The sequence below is a fragment of the Pagrus major genome, chromosome 22, assembly GCF_040436345.1.
Source record: "Pagrus major chromosome 22, Pma_NU_1.0".
NCBI classification, from domain to species: Eukaryota; Metazoa; Chordata; class Actinopteri; order Spariformes; family Sparidae; genus Pagrus; species Pagrus major.
In genome coordinates, this window is record NC_133236.1 from 13,505,560 (window position 1) to 13,522,679 (window position 17,120).

The window sequence follows — 17,120 nt, forward strand, 5'->3', positions numbered from 1 at the left end:
ATTTAATATTGTCTATATGAAAGCCACACCTAAATGCCTGTTGTACATGCATGTCTCCAAATTTTTGTTTTCTGGATATGTTCAAATTTGACCTCCAGTATAGCCAACAGAAAAAAGGCTGAGGCCCGCAAAACAGGTGGCGGTCCACCACCACCACCACTCACAGAGGCTGAAGAGATGCCCTCAGTCAGAACAGTGGGCGACCTATTGCTGAGGGCATCTCTGGGGGGAGCTCATCAGAGCCAGCCACGCCCCAGGACACAAGGGCCTACATAAGAGGTAAGTTATTTAAATGAATGGCATATTTACATTCATCCTTTTTCTACTGTTAGCTCAGTAATGGCCATCCATTCATCATAGACACAACTTGGCACACTGATTTTTCTTGTAGCAGTACGCTACAGTTCTGTTATTGGCTGCTGTTGCTCTCAGATATCAATCTATTTCAAGGTGACTCAGAGTCTGAAAAATTGTGATGGGACCTGCACACTATTGTAAAAAAAAAAGAAAAAAAAAGAAATGTACATTAGGTGGGGCACTTTTCTGGGTAATCATCAACTGACTAATCTTCTTCAACCAGTTACTGATGGTGTAATCTGTCTCGTGGAGCCTTCTGCTATAAGAGACCTCCATGATGTTGTAAGTACTCTTAATATTCCACAGAGTTGTCATGATGGGTAGACTATAACACAATAATTTCTTTTTATTACAGGAGGACGATGAAGACACCCTATCTGCCGCCACAGAGAGGGAAGTTGCAGAAAGGCCTGTTGTGGTTCACACCTCTTTAAAATAACTTTGGTTTCAGTTAATGATAGTGTTGTTCCACAATGCAACTTGCAGCTTCTTTCTCTCTAACAGAGCAATGCTGGAAATTACAATGAGGAAGAGGGTCCATCAACCTCCACAGCACAGGTTTCCTCAGTAAGATGTTGTTCAGCATTGACCCATAACTTACTATAACACTAAGTAGACATGGCACTGTGAAATTCAACGTCATTTGTGTTCCTATAGCTCCCTGTGAAACAACTGTACAAGGTGTACTTGCAGACACAAATCAATAAGTAAAATCTGGAAATGGATCACATAAGGCTGCAGATCAAAAAGACACAAATGGAAATACAACTGCTGGATCAACAGTTAAGGGTGGGTGATGTGCTCACAGGTGCATGATTTTCAATTGTTTCAACAACAAAAGATTAACTGTACAACATTTGTACTTCCAGGAAATAAAGAAGACCTCATAAAATAAGAGGCATATTGTCTTTCTTTGACACTGGGGAGGTGATGGGTCAGTTAGAAATGGTTGGAGCATATCATGTCTCTAACAGCTCTACCATCTCGTGCATCAGCACGGGGGTTAGGATTATTGTCTGGATCATCAGACCGCTGATAATGATAAAACATCCAATCGGGGTCTGATAATCTTCTCCCGACGGAGATTTCTGCGGAGTATTTGCGCTTCGACATCAACTGGCTCCTCGAGAAACGGACACGCCATGTCTGCAGGCTTCAACTTAAGAGCAGGCCCTGCCGAGAAGTGACTGCACCGTGTAACTCTGGATTACAAGGAGTGATATTGACCAAATTCACTGTACATGCACCTGGTTTCCTCTACTATTAATGCTGAAAAGACAGAGAATGTAACCCCTCCCAATCCAGAGTTACAGGGTGCAGTCACTTTTTGTCAGGGCCTGCCGAAAAGTGACTGCACCCTGTAACTCTGGATTGGGAGGGGTTACATTCTCTGTCTTTTCAGCATTAATAGTAGAGGAAACCAGGTGCATATACAGCCCTGCCGAAAAGTGACTGCACCCTGTAACTCTGGATTGGGAGGGGTTACATTCTCTGTCTTTTCAGCATTAACAGTAGAGGAAACCAGGTGCATGTACAGTGAATTTGGTCAATATCACTCCTTGCAATCCAGAGTTACAGGGTGCAGTCACTTTTCGGCAGGCCCTGCCAAAAAGTGACTGCACCCTGTAACTCTGGCCCTGCCGAAAAGTGACTGCACCCTGTAACTCTGGATTGGGAGGGGTTACATTCTCTATCTTTTCAGCATTAATAGTAGAGGAAACCAGGTGCATGTACAGTGAATTTGGTCAATATCACTCCTTGCAATCCAGAGTTACAGGGTGCAGTCACTTTTCGGCAGGCCCTGCCGAAAAGTGACTGCACCCTGTAACTCTGGATTGGGAGTGGTTACATTCTCTATCTTTTCAGCATTAATAGTAGAGGAAACCAGGTGCATGTACCGTGAATTTGGTCAATATCACTCCTTGCAATCCAGAGTTACAGGGTGCAGTCACTTTTCGGCAGGCCCTGCCGAAACTACACCCCGTAACTCTGGATTGCAAGGAGTGATATTGACCAAATTCACTGTACATGCACCTGGTTTCCTCTACTATTAATGCTGAAAAGACAGAGAATGTAACCCCTCCCAATCCAGAGTTACAGGGTGCAGTCACTTTTCGGCAGGCCCTGCCGAAAAGTGACTGCACCCTGTAACTCTGGATTGCAAGGAGTGATATTGACCAAATTCACTGTACATGCACCTGGTTTCCTCTACTATTAATGCTGAAAAGACAGAGAATGTAACCCCTCCCAATCCAGAGTTACAGGGTGCAGTCACTTTTCGGCAGGGCCAAATTCACGGTACATGCACCTGGTTTCCTCTACTGTTAATGCTGAAAAGACAGAGAATGTAACCCCTCCCAATCCAGAGTTACAGGGTGCAGTCACTTTTCGGCAGGCCCTGCCGAAAAGTGACTGCACCCTGTAACTCTGGATTGCAAGGAGTGATATTGACCAAATTCACTGTACATGCACCTGGTTTCCTCTACTATTAATGCTGAAAAGATAGAGAATGTAACCACTCCCAATCCAGAGTTACAGGGTGCAGTCACTTTTCGGCAGGGCCAGAGGTACAGGGTGCAGTCACTTTTTGGCAGGGCCTGCCGAAAAGTGACTGCACCCTGTAACTCTGGATTGCAAGGAGTGATATTGACCAAATTCACTGTACATGCACCTGGTTTCCTCTACTATTAATGCTGAAAAGACAGAGAATGTAACCCCTCCCAATCCAGAGTTGCAGGGTGCAGTCACTTTTCGGCAGGGCCAGAGTTACAGGGTGCAGTCACTTTTCGGCAGGCCAATAGAAAGAATACTCTCCAGCCGTTGGATTAATCAAGCGCCACACATCTATTACAGCAAGCTGAGTTTGAAACTCCATAAAGGCTGCTGATATCTGTTTATCTGAGGGAAGGGGGAACTAGATCTGTCTAATGTAGGGTCACAAACAGAATTAAAATCACCACCTATAATAAGAGGGCCCTCCATGAACTGAGATATTGCTGGGCACAGAGAAGCAAAAAACAAAGATTGTTGTGTGTTTGGAGCATACAAGCTCACAGGGGTCAGTTTTTCATTTTGTAAACAGCCTGAGGTAATAACATATCTCCCATCATTATCATGATGCATACTAGAAAATTTAAAGGGGAGTTTTTTTTAAATTAAAATACTAACACCTCTGCTTCCTTTGAAACCAGGGGAGGAGAACACCTGCCCAACCCATTTCTGTCTCAGCTTGTTTGATTCTGTAGCATTCAGATGGGTCTCCTGCAGCATGGCCATGTCACAATTAATAGAGTTAAGATACATCAACATTTTGTATCGTTTAATTAGATTGTTGATTACATTTACATTCAAACTGACCAAAGTAATTTTGTTCAATTGAGTATCCATAATATAACAAATGCATCATATGAATCAAAATACTGATGGCACACATCTTTAGTAACCACAAGTGCGCACCAGGTGAGACAGCATTCTGGTGTGCACCCAGAGCCCGCTGCAGGAGATAGCATATGAACATAAACTTAATGAGGGTGACACTCTTGCATCAATAAGGGAGAGGGATATATGTAACCCCTTTTTCCTTAGTGTTTATAATCTACACTGAGGTCACACCCAATAAGAATAAAACAGGTCCTAGGTGCTCAGCTAAAGATGGTGAATTTGCTGTGGTTCTTCTCTGCTGAATTAAGCAAGGGACTTTATCGCTTGAGTGGAGAAAAAAAGGAAAATATCATGTAACTAACGCGGTGCCTCCACTGAAATGCTATGTTACTATGCTATGTTCTAGCAAAAAATATGTAAGCCCTCAGAACTCAAGTAAATACAGTTTACTCTAAAAGAATGTTAAACAACAATATGTAAAGGTAGAACACAAACATTTATTTTGCTTTAAACCTTCTAGATCTTTGGAATAATACCTTTAAAGGAGAAATGCTTCAGAGATGGATAAGTAAATAGAAAACAACAAACAAAACACTGGTATGCTTTAAATCAAGACAGTTATTACCTGAAGCATCAAAATGCTCGTCCTCTTACCCTTTTAGATCAATAGAACAGTTTAAGTTTTCTTCAACAAACCAATAATGAAATGTGTATGCATGTGTATGTGTAGTTTTAAATCAAAAGATATAATTTTTACTCAAAAGAGTACACTTTTAACCCTTACTGTTCTCTCACATCAATTAAATGAAATGTTTTAATTTGAGCTCACCTTGTTTAATCTCGAGAATAAAATCTACTTATCAAAGATTTTGTGACTTAAAAAAAACGTTATAGTATTTTGATTCGTGTCTGTGGTGGAAATGCAGAACAGATCTTGAATTTAGGCACATGTATGTCCAGGTGCTAAGGGTGCTGTACCCAAAGCGTTTGGTGGAAATGTGGCTTTTGATAAACACAGCATAAGTTCAGATAATTTGTCAACATAAATGACAGACACTGAGTGGATTTAAGCATGTTTTATTACATCTCTATGTATTGCTTCAATGCTAGGCTGCTGTACAGAGGGGCCCAAAGAAATCCTTAACGTAATCAACTCCTACAATATTTCACTTTCTCATCCTCAGTGAGTTCAACTCCAGCAAATCAACCACTTCAACCAACTCAGATGAAAGCTATCCGAGCTCTGTCGAAGGGTCACCCAGGTCATTGAAGTCGCTGAAAGAGCCTGAACAATCTTTGTTATACTGAATCTTCCTGGAAGAAGTACCAGTTTAATCTGTGGGTGTTAGAAAAGCCTGAATGCAGAGAAAAAAAACCTCTCAGAGTCACATCAGTTTTGACTCAAGCATGAATCATTTAAGCGCTGTGGTGCCTCTTTTGCAAAGCCCAGCTCACATAATGTATAAGACCTTAGGTTGGAGGTACTATAGACATGATATCTACATCTACTGAATATCTTCTCTCACAGCAGGACAAAGAGCTCTAGTGTGACGATATAAATCTCTGAGGTTAAACTGTGTCGTTTGCAAAAGCAGGACTCTTTTGTTAGATTTGGATCAGTATCAGTTGGCTTCAGGAGATTTTTCAGGTGAGTTTTGATGAATCCAGAACATTCTCTGGTCAGCTGACAGTGCAGGGTGGGGTGTGAATCCAACGGAGACTTTATTTCACCATGCTGGAAAAACAAAGACAGGAGGAACAGAGATTGTTAATTATTCTTGTATATCATATTAATTAGTTAATTTTCACGTCATAGCCTACAATCCATCTGGTGTTTCCTCACAAGTTAAAATCTGAGAGGACAGCTCTTTTCCACATCTTAACTTATCTCTTTGTTCAAGGATGAGACAAAACGTGGCCAAAGCTCTGGATAAATCTAGTTTGTGCAGCTTGAATTACATTTTTTTTTCAATCACATTTCCTGATACTATTTTGTATTCTCACAGGGGGTCGAGGACATTTTGACAACTGAGATTTCACAACCAAAATTCAAATTCAGTTAGAGCCACTACTCTTGTACATGTAAACATCCTGCTTTCAGATTTCTAAACAACATTTAAGTACAACATGAGTAACTATTTTAATGACACAAATGTAGTTGAGTAAATTGGCATTTTCACGTGTGTATGTGGTAAATATGAAGCTACAGCTAGCAGCTGGTTAGCTTAGCTTCGCATGCAGTCTGGCAACAGGTTGCCAGGGAGCAGTTGCCAGGCAACCACCCAAGGTTCCCGAATCTTACGTGTCCGAGAAATATTCAGCCGCACTTCAGCTTTTGATCAGAATGAATAAACAAGATAAAACATGTTGAGGACTGACCTTAGAATGCTAGTGGGTATATTTTGTTAGCTTTGGCCACACTAGCTAGCTTTTTCCCCATCTTTCCAGTCTCTATGCTAAGCTAAGTTAACCAGTTACTGGCTGTAGCTTCATATTAATTCATTTCATCTAACTCTCGACAAGCAAGTGAATAAACACACAAATGCACCCCAAAACTATTTCTTTAACTGTCGGTCATTATTCTCTTCTGTCTGACACTCACACGCTGGTTTCCTTGTAGCGGTCCAGAGCCTTCTGAGCCACCACCTCGGAGAACTTGGGGTCGGTCCAGGGGATGTCGCCTGGCACGCTGACGTTCATCGGTGGAGAGTCAAAGAGCTGCACGGACACGGCGGTTTCTCCGGGCTGCTTCTCCTCTCCAGCTGGCTTCTCCTCAGTGTCATTGCAGATCACCTGCACGGTTTTTCAGAAAAAAAAGCTTCAACATATCTGCATGTAGTGGATAGATACTGGCCATAAATCTCTACACTTGAGTTGATTTAAAGCTTGAATTAATATCCAACTAGCACGGTGGCTGTCAAAATAAAATGTCATATTTTTTGGTTTTCTTTTCATACAGACCCAATCAAAGAAAGACGCAGCGCTACAGTGAAAGAAAGCAGCTACGTACCGTCTGAACCTGGAAGATGTTGTCTTTGGTGTTGTTGGCCAGAGATGACACCCAGCCGAACTGGCTGTTCAGCATGTCCAGGAGGGAGGAGGTGTTGACCATCTTCTCCTCGAACCTCTTCAGGAGGTTGTTGTACAGCTGTGTGAAACGCTCGGCCATGGCCAAAGCCTCCTCCAGTTCCTCCTTCAGAGGGCCCTCCAGGGGTCTCTTCCCGGAGCAGTCTGGAAAGAAAACAGATAAACAACATCGTCATGGAGCTCGGGTAAGGTCAGAAGCGTTTTCTTATCGTCCTTTATCGATTTTATTCTTTCATTCATCTCTATTTTTGCGTTACTTTTCCTCTTTCTTTATCTGTGATCTTGCCAGTTTTATGGCTTTTATTCCTTTTGCTTTTTGGGTTTTTACATTTTCTGTTCTGCCTTCTTGTTCTAACTCACCTTCGACTCGGCTTCCTTGTGTTTGGCTCTTGTTGTTGAGTATTTATTCTGTAATATCGTCTTCCTGAGCTTCCTGCTTTTGCTTGCTTGTCAAAGCACTTTGTAAACTGGTTTTAAAGGTGCTATATAAATAAAGTTCATTATTATTATTATCATTCTGTTCTTAGAGAAACAGCTTTACATCGTTGATGATTTTAGAGCAATTTGTGAAGCATAACACTTCCAGCTGATAGGGCAGGTGTCGTATGAGTGTGTGTTGGTGTAAAACTGTATTGATGGGCCTCAGTATAAAGGGCTTCTGGCAGCATTTTGCAATGTCATTGAAAAAGACAACCATCTCCGTTTTAGATGAGGACGCACAAAGAGGAGGCACAAAGTGTTCCAGCTGCATAATATTATCTGAAATCTAAAGATAGATTTCAGGCTGTGGTGTTTATATAAACAGGCTGAGGCTGAAGTGATCCTCTGAATGTGAAATCGATGTGATACATTTCCCGTTCATGTCAGAGGGACAAAAACATCAACACAAAGGGATGGATAATTAAATGACACTCTCTCTGCATCCGCTGGCCTTCATTTGAGCCTCTTCCTGTTTTCAGCGTTCACATAAATCATAATTGTGTTGCTCTGATTAAAACATTTCTGGATCATCACCCTGCAGCTCCGGCTGGTTTCCCGCTCAATGACAGGACACAGCCAGACCTCCCTTGACATTTTGAGCAGTTATTATTAGTTGTTTTATGACATCTTACATGATTTATTTGTTTATCAATGTTGTTATTAATATTTTATTTTTATTTACTATATTTTTCCCTCAGAAAAACTCATTATGTGTTTTTTTTCTGCTTTTCTAACTATATCATCCCCCACATCTCCGTTATTATACCTTTTTATGACTCATTTACGGAAGCCCTAAAGGGCCATGCATTCATACATCTTATTTCCTCCGTTTTCCCGTGATAACGAGTTAATTTCATTTGTTTTCTCGAGATAACGAAACTTTGTTTTCACGAGATAACGATATAACTAATTCGAGATCTCTGGAAAACAAAGTTTTGTTATCTCGAGATCTCGAGAAAATTATCCCGTTATCTCGGGAAAACAGCAGTTGTTATTTCGAGATAATAACTCGAGATCTCGAGAAAACAAATGAAATAAACTCGTTATCAAGGGAAAACAAAGTTTTGTTATCTCGAGATAACGAAACTTTGTTTTCACGAGATAACGATATAATTAATTCGAGATCTCGGGAAAACAAAGTTTTGTTATCTCGAGATCTCGAGAAAATTATCCCGTTATCTCGGGAAAACAGTAGTTGTTATTTCGAGATTATAACTCGAGATCTCGAGAAAACAAATGAAATTAACTTGTTATCACGGGAAAATGGAGGAAATAAAATGTATGAATGCCTGGCCCTTTAGGGCTTCCGTACTCATTCTATCCGTCTCAACGTAAAATAAAAATGAAAACACTTCATCTTACCGATGTGTTGGATCTCTTTGCATTTCTGACACTCTTCGCGGAACCTGAGGCAACCGGCTGAGTTGCGGCGGATCTCTCTGCAGGTCATCCTGCCGTTGCCAAAAGGTTTGGTGATGACCACGTCCTCATTCACGCTGCCGTCTGCGACCACACAGAAACGTAAAGTTATACTTGGAAACCTTGACAGCTCAAAAGTACAGAGGATCTTGAAACCAAAGTGGTTCTGAAGGTCCAAAAAGATTTTGTTTCAGAGACTTTGTTTCCTGCATTCTGGTGACTTTTAGAGAATGAAAATAATAAAATAAGTAAACTGCAACAGCATTTTTATATTACACTATTCGTCCATTTTTTGCCCCTTGAAGAGTCTGTGCACACCACTGCCCTGTGTTGTCAGTCTCTCCATAAGGATTGATGGAGGTGCAACCTCAGTGATCGACAGGAAAATCGATGTTGCAGATTTTACAAAATGCACGCCCCTTTCCTTCAAACTTTCTGTAAGGAACGGGAATTCTTCTATCCAGGAAGTCAGAAATTTGCTTGAGTATTTCCTTTTCCTGCATTTCTTTGTCCGACTGTCCCTCACTGAGGAGGGAAAGACGCAGCAGTACAGTGGACCACATTCTGTACAGAGCCAAAACAGGTTGTGATAACTAAAAAGGGAGAAAGGTTTGAAAATGTGTCGTAAAAGTTGTCATAAATCAGGAGAATTATAGGAGTTGTGACCCCAGGAGGAAGTGTTTAATCTATGTGTGGTTGGAAACTAACTAAAAACCTTCTGAAGCAAAACACTCACAAACAAAAATCAACAAAAATCTGAAATCTAGAATCCAGTTTTCAATTTGATTGCCCTTACATGACGACAAAGGTGCAAGGGCATCTATAGTCATGGTTTAAGTAGAACATGTGATAAAACGTACCCTCATTAGGAGGTGTGTCTGAGTCCATGTCCATCATGGAGCCCATGGAGCTGAAGAAGTTCCTGCTCATGCCCGACATCGGGGAGAATAAATTCTGGAAGCCGTGGAAAGGATCGCGGAACAGAGAGCGAATGCTTCGGGTCCGGCGAGCGTACGGTCCCAGGAAATTAGGAAGATAGAAGACTGGAGGGTTGTAGTGCACATGATCCGCCACCTGAGAAACACCCGGAGCACAGATTATGTCGGTTTTCTCGTTGTATTCACTTATTGTAAAAGTCATCTGGAGAACGCAGTCATTACTTCACATCTACGGTCCACAGTACCTTCATGCTGTCTGTGAATATGCTGTCCACGCCGTCGGCCATCTCGGTGTATTTTTCCTCCAGGTTCCTGAACTCTTTGCTCTGTCGTTGTCCCTCCTGCTCCAGGACGTCAATCTTCTCCCCGTTGATCCAGATGGAGAACGGAGACGTTATGTTCAGCACATCTTCCAGCTGCCAGTGACAAAGGAGAACTTTTGATTTCAAATCAAACATTAAACATTGTGGTGAAGAGTAGCTGTCATAAAATGTTCGTGTTTCTGACAGTAAGTCGAGGGCTGATAACGATCCTTTCTGGACCAACGTTGCCAGAATATTTGTGACTTTATGTGTCATTAAATTTGACATTTTACATTCAGCTGAAATTATGAAGTATTCTGCATTAATTTCACGAGAAGGCTTTAATTTGTATTAAAGATAACACTCATAATCCTTCATAAAACAGGACATTCACCAGTTAATATCTGGATTATAATCAGCCCCATATATATAATTAAGTATGATTATAGGTGTGTGTACACGTGATGGTCTGACCTGACGTCCCACCAGTCCAGATCCACTGCTGCAGGTTCGGGAGTAGTATTTAACGCAGGTGTTCTTCAGACACGGCTTACACTCCTCCCACAGGGCCTTCATCGTCTCATTACAGACCTCCTCCTCCTGCTCCAGCTTGGTCTCCATCTCCTGAGCCGCACGCATCGCGTCCTGCAGTGAAACAAAGAGGTGAGCTTTTATTTTGGTGGGATCCTGAGAACTGATCGTTAATAATGTTTCCTTAAGGACCAACCAAATGCTGGTTATTAATCATTTTAAGATCATTAAGTCAAAATATCTTAACATCTACTATAGCTAAGAAAAAGGCCTTATTAATCCATTTGTCATAAGGAAATTATAGAACCACCATCTCATTGTGGCATCAGTGCTGATATCGGACACAAACAGCGCTATCAGGCACCTCTTTCTGCTCCTTGGTCTTCTCCAGGGCATCCAGAAGCTTCTGGTGGTCCTCTGAAGATTTCTGCATCACGGTCTTCATCTCCTTCACTCCGTTAACGGCATTTTCAATCTGTTGATCCAGATATTTCTCTCCCTGCAGGGAGAGCTCTGTAGAAACAGACGCAGCACATATAACGACCAGTTTACCAAAAAGACAAACTATTTTCTTAATTAATGATCGATTGAGATATCAGCCAATGAGACAGTGTAACTTTAGCTGTATTTGTCCATCAAAGTAAAATAGTTTTTAAAGTTCTAACGGCTGCTTTTGTTTTTGAAGAAACAATGTCCTGGTTCCTCTGGATGGTCCACAGACTTCACTTTGTACAGTTTCTTTTGATTTCATAGACTAAATGATGAATCGATTGATCATGAATATAATCAGCAGATTCATCAATAATAAAATGTGGGTGCAGTGAAACTCACGGTTCAGGTCGTCTTTTGTTGGAAGCACGACACCGTTGACTGTGGCCAGAAGAAGAGCCACCACCGCCAGAATCTTGGACCCCTTCTTCTTCTTCATCATCATCATCATCATTAGCATCCTCTCTGCCTCTCACGGGGCCAGCAGGCAATGATGAGACAAAAAACCTGTGGACAGAAAACATCACACATGAAAAAGTCCTCCTGACTGTGTTGTAATGTTGTTGTACTGCCTCTTTGCGTCCACTAGAGGGCGACATACGCTGCAAAGAAACCAGAAACCTACGCAGTAAAAAAATCACCATGCTTGCTCAGCAGTTTTATACCCTCAAAAATAACTGCACAGATCAATACTAATACATAATTCAAACCGTCGCCTGCTGATGGATCATTTTCCTCGTCTCCCCTTACGTTCAGTAACCGTCAGCAAGGTCGCAGCGCTGACCTCAGATCAGTGTTTCCTCTGACTCTGACCAGCTCTGCCTCTCAGAAGTATTACATAAAGAGAACAGCGAGCTCTTTCTCTGTTAACACATTTTTTCTGTGCCGTGTGCTCGCTCAATGACAGCTTCAACAGAGAGGGACTGTAGCTCCTGATGCTTTTTCTTCACGCCGTGATAAAGACAGAGGCAGAGTGTCATCACACATGTGGACCGTACAGCTTTTCCTCCTCTGTTGATCATTTCTGCAGCCAGACATAACGCTCCCCCGTCCTCCCAAACTATCTGTCGTTGAAAAGCAAAGTATAAACATTATTTTGACGTGCAAAACAAAGCCTCTATTCCTCCGGTTTCATGCTTGCACCACATTTTGGTACCTGGCTGCAGGGATTTGTTCCCATTTAGCCTCAAGAGCATCAGTGAGGTCAGATGATGTTGGTTTATGAGGCCTGACTTGCAGAGTGTGTTCCAGTTCAGCCCAAAGTCATTGGATGGGGTTAAAGTCAGCGCTCTGTGCAGGACCGTGAAGGTCTTCTGGAAACTAAAGGGGACAGAGACTTTGTCATCACTGATCCGAGAAATAAGGCGTCTGAGTCAGCGTCTCTAAAAACATACTTTTACTGGAAAGCATGTCCTGATTTTATCTGGGCTGCATGTTTATATTGTCTTTTAATTGCCTTTTTTTATTTGAATGTTTTTTTAATCAACAATTACTCATTACTCATACAGAATTTTACTCATTTTTACCTTTTACTTTGTTTTGTTAAGTGCTCTATGAATAAAGTTTCTTCCTTTTTCTTCTTCTTCCTTACTCTTTTTTCTTCTTCTTCTTCTTCTTCTTTTCTTCCTCTTTTTTGATCTTCATCTCCTTCTCCTTGCTCCTCTTCCTCTCCTTCCTATTCTTCTGCTTTCTCTTCTTATTCTCCTTCCTCTCCTCTCCTTCCATTAAACTGATACGGACAGCTTGTTAGTTAGCGAACATTATCTTTAATATAAAGTCATGTTTCTTGCCACCTGGCGCAAGAATCACTCTCCTTTGGCTCTGTTTTTGGTCTCCACCAACTCCTAAACAGGATGTATCTGGCTCTTTAGCTGCTAAGTGCACCACTGTGTTCACCAGCTAATCTTTAATGCTGTCTGTCATTTGATGCTAGGCAGTCAGTGTCAAAATGGCGGCTCTCCTCTTTTCTTTGTATTAATTATTTAAGATGATCAAATGCACAATGGACCTTTCTGCACTTCACTGTTCGTTCTAACCATTATGAATGGAATTAAAAGTAAATATATAAGCTGTCCGCTCGTGTGACGGAGATAATAAAATGCAGCAGACTGCAGACTGTAACAAAACAGCGGACATATGATGCAGCTGTCCTCACAGACATCTTATTTGGCTAAATGTCTGTCACCTCGACTCCTCTCTCCTCGTGTCTCTTCCTGTAGGAAAGTAATCGAGGATGTGCAAACTGAGAAACGAGAAGAGGGGTGGGTTTATCAGAGCAGAAAACAGCTGCCCGCTGCTGCTAGAATACCGATGAGAGCTCGGAGACTGAACCAAAACAGTGCACTTGCTACTTACTAGTGAACTTTAGTCATATAGTTGAAGCTCAGTTGAGGCTAAATGGTGAGCAAAGAGTGAAGCTGACCTGTCTGATCTGTACGTCTCCAGCATGTCGTGAAAAAACAAAATAAATCTTATGCAACTTGTTTTTTCAGATTTGAAAGCACTTGGTCATCCTCTGCTCGCCCACCACCCCCTGTTCCTATGGTAACAAGCAAAGTATGCACAGCATGTTGGTTTTGCATCATATTTGGTTTAAAAGTGTCCAGTCAACACGAAAAAATTCCTAACTTTGGGATTAATTTCTTCTTTTCTTCATGTTTTGGACACATTTTACAAAAAAAGGAATTCAGACAAGGTTGGTATCTTTGGTAAAGCAGCTTTTACTCAGCACAAACAATCTAAAGAGGTTCTGGTGTCCGTTTTCATCAGATTAAATTGAATGTACTGATGGTGTAACCTCTCTTAATCTGTCTACTTCAGTAGAAAAACTGAACAAAATGTCCCCAACTGTTCCAGGCCCAGCAGGCACCTGGGAGTTTAAAAAAAAGAAAAAAAATGTCCCACTTTCTCGTTTCTCTATATGAGCTCACGTGTTTATGAGTTTAACATGAACAAGAGCAGCAAACTGCAGACGCCTACACAATGAGGTCATTATTCATCTGACAATAAAGCCCTCGCTCGCTTAATTACAGCACGCCAGTTACTGTGAGGTTTGTAAACAGGGACTGACTGCCTCCATTTTTTAACAAGAACAAAACAGAGTGAGTAAGTCTTGACGTGCAGCGAGGGGAAAGAATGAGCATCACGTAGAGCCAGAGAGAGTTAAACAAATAAAAAGGAAAAGAAAAGTCATTTTGTGAGACCATTTGCTGAACAGCAGCTGCAGGGATCCAAGTTACACAACTGAAAGAATGCAAACTGACCAGCCGTCCTCCGGTCCAGATGTTGCCTGTGAGGCCTTCCAGAAAGTTCAGTTTCAGTTTGACGGAGGGAAATGTGACATGTTTTGTTTGACAGGCTACGCTGTTATTGTGTTGTTATCATTACATTTTATGCCATGTCATGATCTTTTCTTACATTTTTCTTTTCAAGTCACTGTTTTGATCCCTTCCAACTTGACCTGACAGAAAATGAATGACCACTCGGGGCACTACATCACACACAGCTCCAACTATCAGTGATTTTGGTGACACTGGATCATATTTTATGGAGAAAATGTTCTCTGTTTGTTTCCCTCTGATGTCCTTCTGCTGCTCTGCCTCAACTTTCTGTGATTTACAGAGTTTCCTGAAAGCAACCTGTAACTGCTGCATAGCGTAGCTGTAAATTAGCTCTGCTGGCCTGGTCGACTCTGCATAGAATCGGCCTTAACAGTTATTTCGTATGTCATGATAGAGGTGAAGAAACCGAGGAGCACTTTGATGGAAAAAGGGAGAGAGAAAGAGAGACAGTCACTGAACAAGAGGCAAGAAACAAGAGTCTCAGACCGGCTTTTAGTCGTTGGAGACGGCTTTGCTCAATAAAAGACTGCACGAAGCAAAGCTGGACTGGTTGCCGTTCAATAGTAAGTAATCTTAGCGGGCTTGCTAAGTTTTATGTCTTGTGTCATTTGGCTGCGTTGGCAAAGTAGTCACCTTGCTAGTTTTTAAACTGAAGCTGAGTCAGTCCAGTTTGAGAGGGTTAGCTGGCAGCATGTTCTGGCCCGGTGTTATTGTCTCTGGCTCTTGGTTGTGCATACATGTTTACTGCAAGACACAAGTTTTCCAAACATAACATTATTATGATGTCCTGAGTTTTGTCTTTAGTTAGCATGTAACGTTACATTACGTCTGAAAAATTGTTACAGAACTGAGGGATTTGTGCTCACGACAGCTGTGCTGCACTCGGACACGGTAGGGGGCGCAAAATTGCAAAAAAATACAAACTGCTACGTAATGTTGCTTTAAAGACTCGTGACTTGACTTCACTTGAGACATGATGACTCAGGTGACTTGTGTTCATCTTATATTTTCACTTTTTTAATAAGACAGGTACTAATACTTTGTCTTTCCTCTTTACAAAGACCTGATACTGCAGTATTTTTTTCGAGAAATAATGAAAAAACATGACCTGGGACTTGCTTTAGAGTTATTCCAAATGATTTGAATCACATGTCTATTACACATGCTGCACATAGAGTATATGATATGTAATGCTTTATACTTTCACATGAAGCTGAATCCATTTTTCAGTTAATTGCTGAATTAATCAAAAGAAAATGAAGTGGCAACTTATCATTTCAGTAATTTTCAAGCAAAAAAAAGCCAAAACTTCACTGGTTCCAGCCTCCATTCTGTTTGTAAATGTGACCATTTCCTGTTTTCTTAGTGTTTTGTGATAATAAATTGAATATCTTTGGAAAAAAGAAGCAATTAGAAGACGTCCCCTTGGGATCAGGGTGACTGTGACGGACATTTTACACTGACACCTGACTTTTTATACAGCAAACAATTATAAAATGAATCATGATTTGCACAATTTAATGATATTGTCTGATCCGCTGTAATATATGCCTGTATATAGCTTTGTAACTTTAATCTAAAAAGTTCTTTATCAGTTTCTATCTGTATCTGTGCTGCTGTAACATCCCATCCTGGGATCGGTAAAGTCTTATCCTATCATATGTTTATGAGCTGTCATGTCTCAAATATCTGTACTAACATTTGTACATCAGTTGATAACTGCAAGTTGATTTATTCTCCATCAGTTAGAAGCTCAAAACTGCACAAAAGACTTCCCCAGTGCCAGAATAAGAAGGAACAATGAACTAATCTGGATCATCTGGGCTGCAACAAATGGGACACTGGCCTCATTTCAGCCTCATTTTAAGTGTTTGGGGATTTCTGCACCCAAAGGATTCACTTGTCATAGGATTATGTAGAAATTAAGGTCACTCATTTGCATGCATTCCTTCACTTGTATCACCAAATTGCATGTTTATAACTCTATTTTGCAGTTACCGTTGCTTGAGTTTACAGCCTGAGGTGTAACCAAGCACAGGATGACATCATCTACCCTTAATCCAGTTGTTTTGATCCAAAGATGGAGGTCACACCCATGAGTAAGCAATACAAACAGCAGTCACCTAGTCAGCCTGCATGAAGAAAAACAACTGAAGGGACCAAAATAAAATAGAAAATACAAAAATCAAGACATATTTTGCAGCCGAATTTAAGTTAAAAATGTTTATCTGGCATTTCATGAGCCAGACCTGGAAAATGCACCCAATGTGTTGCACTCTTTTCAATTTATCATAATAACACAGTGTTTCCAGATAGACCATTGTCCTCTGAGCATCTCCGAGCTGCACACTCTCAGATTTAAACAAAATAAAAGCCCTCTGACTCACCTGTGTTTGTTTCCTGAGACTCCAGACCGTCTGAAGCTGCTCCAGTCTCTCTGCTGCTCGTATTTATAGCAGAGGATAACGGGGACGGTGCAGGCATGTGATTCACTGAGCAAGCATGCTGCCCGCTGCTGCTACTGTCCAGCCACAGCAAAGCAGAGAACAACTTCCGGTAGCACCCTTCAAAATAAATCCTCAACGTTTCTTTAACAGAAAAATTACATAAATAGGGGAAAACATCAGTTTTAACGATTAAAAAGAAGATTGTCAAGTCATTTTTAAATGCCACAAAACTTGTAGCAACGTTCAAGAAAATCTACATCTGTGTAACTACATAAACTTTGCTTGGCTTTGAGCAGTTGTTACTCCTGAGACCTGATACTGTAGAGGTCCAGCAGGAGGCCTGTGATG

The 17,120-nt window shown here is 41.2% G+C and overlaps 1 protein-coding gene across 1 annotated transcript; it reads right to left on the bottom strand.

Moving 5' to 3' along the window:
- Positions 1-4,799: 4,799 nt before the first annotated feature.
- clu (clusterin) lies at positions 4,800-16,750 on the bottom strand. The gene is made up of 10 exons (XM_073492842.1): positions 16,713-16,750; positions 11,327-11,491; positions 10,860-11,008; positions 10,439-10,609; positions 9,908-10,078; positions 9,585-9,798; positions 8,668-8,808; positions 6,749-6,969; positions 6,341-6,531; positions 4,800-5,473 (listed from the first exon to the last, which is right to left on the bottom strand). The coding sequence occupies exons 2-10, from the start codon at positions 11,442-11,444 to the stop codon at positions 5,461-5,463; spliced, it is 1,389 nt and encodes a 462-aa protein (XP_073348943.1). The 5' UTR covers positions 11,445-11,491; positions 16,713-16,750; the 3' UTR covers positions 4,800-5,460.
- Positions 16,751-17,120: the final 370 nt, after the last annotated feature.